Source organism: Seriola lalandi, unplaced genomic scaffold (assembly GCF_002814215.2).
Source record: "Seriola lalandi dorsalis isolate HSWRI2012SDOR001 ecotype SW California unplaced genomic scaffold, Sedor1 jcf7180002054224, whole genome shotgun sequence".
NCBI classification, from domain to species: domain Eukaryota; kingdom Metazoa; phylum Chordata; class Actinopteri; order Carangiformes; family Carangidae; genus Seriola; species Seriola lalandi.
This window is the reverse complement of record NW_019524777.1, coordinates 313,052-320,414: the sequence shown is the minus strand read 5'-3', so window position 1 is coordinate 320,414 and position 7,363 is coordinate 313,052. Positions and strand designations below refer to the sequence as shown.

General features: G+C 38.0%; 1 protein-coding gene across 1 annotated transcript in view; it reads right to left on the bottom strand.

Annotated features, from left to right (window-relative positions):
- Positions 1-2,839: 2,839 nt before the first annotated feature.
- The window catches only part of yjefn3 (YjeF N-terminal domain containing 3), a 49,179-nt gene continuing 44,655 nt past the window's right edge, over positions 2,840-7,363 (bottom strand). The window contains exons 4-6 of the mRNA XM_023404142.2: positions 4,720-4,833; positions 3,815-3,965; positions 2,840-3,560 (exon numbers count right to left, since the gene is read on the bottom strand). Of these exons, the coding sequence (XP_023259910.1) occupies positions 3,364-3,560; positions 3,815-3,965; positions 4,720-4,833 (462 nt within the window). The 3' untranslated portion in view covers positions 2,840-3,363. The remainder of the gene's footprint in view (positions 3,561-3,814; positions 3,966-4,719; positions 4,834-7,363) is intronic.

Here is a 7,363-nt window from a genome sequence, read left to right as displayed (position 1 = left end):
GAGCTGGCTAAAGCATCAACGACTGGTGGTCGCCTGCTGGTGACCCGATCAGGCCCATCAAGGTGTTCATTCTGGCTTCCCCTAAGCTGAGGCCTCACTGCAGGAGCACTCCAAGGCACCAATGTGTCCATCAACTTGTCCATCAACCTGTATGGCAAACTGAACTCTCTGGTTTAGCAAGTGAGTATTGTGAAAGAGCTGTTGGGATCCAGGGGAGACTGGAGGATAGCGTGGAAAGACTGGATGACTGCAGGAAAGTCTGAATTGGGAGTGGGAGGCTGGTTACCTGACCCACTACTCCCGTGAAGGGACACCCTCGGCCTAACTACAAAGACAACGAAAGGAAAACAACCTGATGGGCTTCCGAGAGCCAGGCTGAAAGAAGTAACGAGTGCAACAGACCCAGAAAATGAATCTAAGATCCTTAGGAGATGCAGGTGTGGGTGGGAGAAGTTGAGCACTTTCAGAGGTCTACGAATCCGCCAGGAAGAATCCAAGAAGGAAATGTGGAGAGGGCGACCAACAGCAACCTTGCACTGCAACTGCAAGTCAGACAAGCCGAAAGCCAGGTTGCAAACCAGGGTAGGCAGATTCATTTCTTCAAGAATCCCTTAAAGCATGCTTGGCAACTACTGGAGGATAAGAGGAGCGGGAAGCAAAGTCAAACTTGATAGGATCCCTAAGAAACATCTTTCAGATGGCCTGGCCAGAATTGATCAGAGCCAGCTCCCTGGCTAGTAAAAAAGTTTGGTGCTTTCAATTCACAATGTTCCAAAGGGTGACGTGGCCTCTGAAGTTGTGCGAAGTTCCCTCTTCAGCAGCAAGCAAGATGGATAGCCTGACAAAGTCTTACAGCAGGAAGTGGCTTGGGCTGCTGAGATGTGTGTACAACGTGAGCATCGTTGGTAGGAACACACTAGAGCTGCCACTGTGATCCATCATCTTGGTATACAAGTAAGAAGGCATGACGACTGGTGATAGCAGCAGGTACCCAGGTGTGAACTGGGTACAAGAATGGCATATATAATCATATATCAGTCACTGGAGATATTTTCTGGCATTATGAGTACTTTTACTTGTGATACTTTAAAGACATTTTGCTGATAATACTTCTATACTTTTACTTAAGTAAGATTTAGAATGTGGTGTTCGCATTTGAACATGTAATGAAGTATTTTTATATCATTATATTGGTACTTCTTTCCTCTGTCACAAAGGTCACAAGCAGTTTCTACAATATCAAGCCACTTAATATGATACATAATCATGCAATTAATTATTTTGATAGGAAGACTATAAGAGCTGCTATGTTCTCATTGAGCTAAATACTGTATGTCTCATTTAATTAAATTTGCTAATAATAAACAACTGATAATATCTCTAAATGCTCAAATAACCAGGCTCCGATGAGGAACATAGAAACATGGAAAGTAAATGACGTGAACTGCTGCAGTGATTGTTTTTAAGATTGATACTCATCCCTATCAAAAGCACTGGAATCATTTTAGTTACACTGAGAAAAAATCCCTGTAAATTGTTTAAAATTTGAGCTTTTGTGCGTTGCACAATGTAAGCACTGAATTCATCTTCCTGCCTCACTGCTGTTTTCACTAAATCTTTTGACCACATTTCTTCTTCGGGTAAGACTATCTCTCACTGGATATTACAACAACTGCCGCTGTCAGTTATGATTGTTCAATTCTACAGGCTACCGGCGACTCCAAAGCTGATTACTCAACCGCTCTCATTAGTAGCACAAACGACAGAGTGGTGACAAGTCGTTGTTTCCTGACAGGGATTGGACAGGCATGAAGGACAGGACCACTGAGCGCTCAGACATATTTCTACAACCCTCGTCAGTTCTCAGATTTAATAACACAGAGCGAAAGGATTGACATTCCTTTTCACTGACTTTACTACACCCACTCACACGTGTGCACACATACACTGGGCATTAGTGCATTAGTATTCAGAAGAAGCTCCCGTGCATCATATAAATACACATTACCTCATTCATAAACAGCACTGCAGCCTCTCATGCAGTCATTCTCATTGGAGCCTGCAGTGCTTAACTCAATAATGAGAGACTCGTCTTTACAGCTGATTATAGTCTGATCACATCTGTTTATTGCTTTCATTACCAAATCAACTCCAGTTGGGAACCAATAAACAGAAGTAACAGTGTGTGCTCATCTGAAAAGCGCAACACTTATTGCATGTGATGTGCATATAACACCATTTGGTAGCCTGTGATTAGTGACCATCATTTAACAGAACAAGCTGTTTTCTGGACTATCCTTGAGCAAGATGTGGAATCACTACCATGTCACCACAAGGCTAATCTGCACTCCAATTTTGAAGATCACTACATTTCTTTATTAAAGCTGGGGTAGGCAGTCATTTTCTTGGCATCAATGGGCAAATGCTCCATAGTCACCTTTCAGCATATTGTAATCTAACTGGTCTGAGAGTAAACTAGAAGTCTGCACCTCCTCTTGGTTCTGTTTTCATGAGTGGCTATGTTGAATGTTGCTAATAGTTTAGACTTCTGCTAACTGCAGCCAAAGGCTCAGATATGGAAATCTACTGATGTTTTTCTTGTGTTGCATGTGTGTATGAGGTAGGTGTATATGCCTGTGAGGGAGAGCGTCTGTATTTTCAATTTCTGGCTTTTCTAGATTTTCTAGTTTTCTGGCCACATGTTGGCAGTGGAACAAGCTGAAAACATAAAATAACTGCCCTATCAACAATGGTTAGTCGTTCTGCTATACGTAGTTAGCCACTTTATAGTCATCTTAGCGTATTGATCATTGCAGCTTTAAATGAAAACAAAACACCATTCTTTAACTGGAACTTTTTATTATTGGACAACAAGAACCGTCTTGACCTTTTGTAACCAAATAAAAAAAAATACATCAACTCATCTCAGCAGCACATGTCAGTAGAAAGTTAAAATAGGAACATAAAAGCATCAGAACATGAGCATTTAAAAAATTGTTGAAAATAAAATTCCACTGGTTGGCATCATAGAAAATTCATCTTTCTTTTCTGACTGTTGAAAGAGAAAATTTCTGTCTTTTGCAAAATAATCAGAAAACAGTGTAATGCTACAGCTTTTACAAGTTGACTGACACAATAAGTCCCCATGCCATTCCCTAAAAAGACATGACTCAAACGACAGTTTCTAAATATTACCCTTCTACTGTAGCTCAACAACACGTTTGGCCAAAGTGTTGCCTGTTCTACACAACTGAGATGTTAACATTAAATCACATCAACGATCTATAAAATACAATATAATTGATTAACTGTACGTTTTTGAAAATGAGGAGCAGCCACACTGGCTCTTGTGTTTCCCCTGTGTTACAATTCTATGAGACAGTCTGTGCCGGGATATTCTGGGAGGTTAAGCTCATATTTTTTCTGGATGTCATAGGGCAGGAAGCGTCCGGCCAAGAAATGCTTCCCCGAGAAACTCATTGCGCACTTCTTTGGTGCTGTAAGTGAGATGAGAACGTCTGGGTTTATCCCGTCCTGACTCGGTTCTTCTACATCCCAACCTGAGGAACACAGCAAGAGCATTGTGATAATTTTCTGCCCACTGTGCTCGCACTCAGCAGGTAGTGTATTTGGAGTATGATGAGCTCACACTGAGCCAACTGTAGCATAAGATTTATCTTCTAAATGTGCCTCCAAACTTGGAAAACGTCTGCCTGGGAGCCAAGGCTCCTCAGAAGCTGCCTGGAGGCTCATTTATCATGTTGTGTTTCTGAGCCTCCAGCCTGATATCTACCGTTTGCATATGAACACTTACCTGAGGGCACATCCACACTGACAATGGGGATCTTGACTTGCTTCAGGGTGACCAGAATACCAGAGTAAGGCTCCTTAATGTTGGCACAGTCTGCCTCTGGGCCCAGCATGGCATCAATCACCAGGTTGTAGGCGTCGTTTATGAGCTGCACCTGAACACAACACACATCATTATGCACAAATGAACAGGGATGGCAACCACTCCAGTGGGTCGCAAGATAAATATTAGGGGTCACAAGATGATTAAAGGAAAGGTTCAAATATTTTCAAGTGTATCTTAAAACAATACTCATACGCACATATAAGAGATGTGTTGTTTGATGTAATTGTGCCTGCTCTACATACTGTATTGATGTCCCTTCAAAAAGCAACTATACTGAAAGAAATGGCTAATATTTTTTCAGAGAAAGAGAAGCTGGGTTTTGTCCCATTTCTTCTATTCTAATCACATTAGGAATGGATCTGTTTTCACAGCCAGTACGGAAAGAGGGACATGTTAAAGTGACCAATAACATATGTTTTAGGAACAACTTTTAACAGCACAAGAAAGAAAATATCAGCTTTTCAGGCTTTTTTCTTTGCTTTTTTTTCTTGTAAAATACTTGTGAGATTTACCTCTGCAGGCCAATCATTATTACTTTAATTAAATAATATGAGATTTGGATGAATTGCTGAAATGTCAAATAGACATTCCTTCATTTTCAGGGACAACCAACTGAAAAGGTAAAGAACCAGTGGTCTATATAAGATTCCACAATTTAATCAAAGCAACACACACTGTTACAAAATGATGAAAAAGCACGTACTTGAAGAGTTGTTTTTAAGATCACAATCAAACTCTTCAGCATGCAAACACTACTGAGGGCCATGTGCTAAAATATGTTCTTCTGTAAAAATGCTGCTGACCTCTGTGGGGAGATAGGAGAGGAAGGGGATGTCCATCTTCTCACACTGTACTGTGAAATCCTGGTGTAGATTGTGAGAGGAACGTTTAGGGTGGTAGATGGTCGGCTCATATTCCTACATGAGATGAGGCAACAGAGAATAAGAGGAGGGGGGCACAATGGAGGAGAAAAGGTCAGTGATTTCAGCCAATGTTAACATGATTGAGCGAGGACGATTGCACATTTGTCCTGCAGTTCACATCAAGTGAAAAAACTGTCATCCAGTGATCAGGAAGTGTGGTTTTCTGAAGTCAGTTTCCTGAATGAATGCTACCTTTATAGACTGGAAGCTGAGAAGAGTAGAAATCTAGATACCTGCAGTCTGAAAGGTCTGTTATGCTCAGCAGGAAGCACCTGTGATCTATGACCTTTACACAGTCACAAAGATAACTCTTAAAACCTGGGACCGACTGTCAGTAGTGTGTGTGTGTGTGTGTGTGTGTGTGTGTGTGTGTGCGGATGTTTGATCAAGTAAAATGTTAATTTAATCTCAAAAACATAGTTATTGATCTACATAATTACCTTTAAAGGGTCGGGTGACCGAAATTAAAATTTCATTGCACTTAATTGGCAACTCTGATACTATGGACTTTTTTGACATTTTCAGGCCTAATTATACTTTGACGTTTTTTGACGTTTTATGCCATACTTAAAATGAAGTTTTTTTTAAAGTTCGTATGCCTTCCTATACTATGACATTTTATGCCTTCCTGTACTACGATGTTTTATGACATTTTTATGCCATATTATACTATGACATCTTTTGAAGTTTTTATGCCTTGCTATACTATATCTTTGTCCGACCTTTTTATTAATTACTACACTACGACGTTTATTGAGGTTTTTATACATTAATATACTATGAGGTTTTTTGACCTTTTTGTATGACTTACTATACCACAACCTGTTTATGCCTTTTTATACTTTGATGATTTTACATATTATATAAAATGAGCTGTTTACTGGTAGCCACAGTGGAGCTGTGGTTACAACCATAGCCTTGCAACTAGAAGGTTGTGGGTTCAAATTCCAGCTTTGCTATACCATGATATTTTTTGACATTTTTATGACATACTATACTATGACATCTTTTAACGTTTTTATGCCTTACTATACTATGAAGTTTTTTGACGTTTTTATGCCATGCTATACTATGACGTTTAGGTTTGACGTGTTTATGACTTACTACACCACTTGATGATTTTATATATTACATAAAATGAGTTGTTTGCTGATTGCCATCATGTTGTAGGTTCAAATCCCAGCCTAGCCATGCCATGATATTTTTATGCCTTCCTGTTTTTTGACATGTTTATGCCATATTATACTGTGACGTTTTTTGATGTTTTTATGCCTTGCTATACTTTGATGTTTTTTGATATGTTTATGCCATATTAAACTACGACTTTTTTTGACGTTTTTATGTCTTGCCATACTATGACGTTTTTTTTTATGTTTTTATGCCTTATTATACTACGACGTTTTATGCCATGCTATACTATGACATTCTTTTCAACGTTTTTATGCCTTATTATGCTATGGCATTTTATGCCTTGCTACACTATGATGTTTTATGAACTTTTTATGCCATATTACACTGATGTTTTTTGATGTTTTTATGCCTTGTTATATTATGACGTTTTATACCTTGCTATACTTTGATGTTTTTTGATATGTTTATGCCATATTAAACTACGACGTTTTATGCCACATTATACTGTGATGTTTTTTGATGTTTTTATGCCATATTATACTATGACTTTTTTTTTTACATTTTTATGCAATGCTATAGTATGAGGTTTTTTGGCATTTTAATACCGTGCTATACTATGACGTTTTTTGACCATTATATGCCTTGCCATACTATGACGTTTTTTGATGTTTTTATGACTTATTATACTATGACATTTCATGCCTTCCTATACTATGACGTTTTTTAACAATCTTTTTATGCCATGTTTTAGTGTGACGTTTTTTGATGTTTTTATGCCTTGTTATACTTTGATGTTTTTTTACTTTTTCATGCATTAAGATACTGTAACTTTTTTGACGTTTTTATGCCATACTAAACTATGACTTTTTTTGACGTTCTTATGCCTTGCTATACTAGGAAGTTTTTTGACATTTTTATGACGTACTATACTATGACATCTTTTAACGTTTTTATGCCTTACTATACTATGAAGTTTTTTGACGTTTTTATGCCATGCTATACTATGACGTTTAGGTTTGACGTGTTTATGACTTACTACACCACTTGATGATTTTATATATTACATAAAATGAGTTGTTTGCTGATTGCCATCATGTTGTAGGTTCAAATCCCAGCCTAGCCATGCCATGATATTTTTATGCCTTCCTGTTTTTTGACATGTTTATGCCATATTATACTGTGACGTTTTTTGATGTTTTTATGCCTTGTTATACTATGACGTTTTATGCCTTGCTATACTTTGATGTTTTTGACATTTTTATGCCTTATTAAACTGTGACATTTTTTTACGATTTATGCCATGCTATACTATGACTTTTTTTTAAATGTTTAAGTGTTGCTATGCTATGATATTTTTTTTATGTTTTTATGCCTTATTATGTTATGACATTTT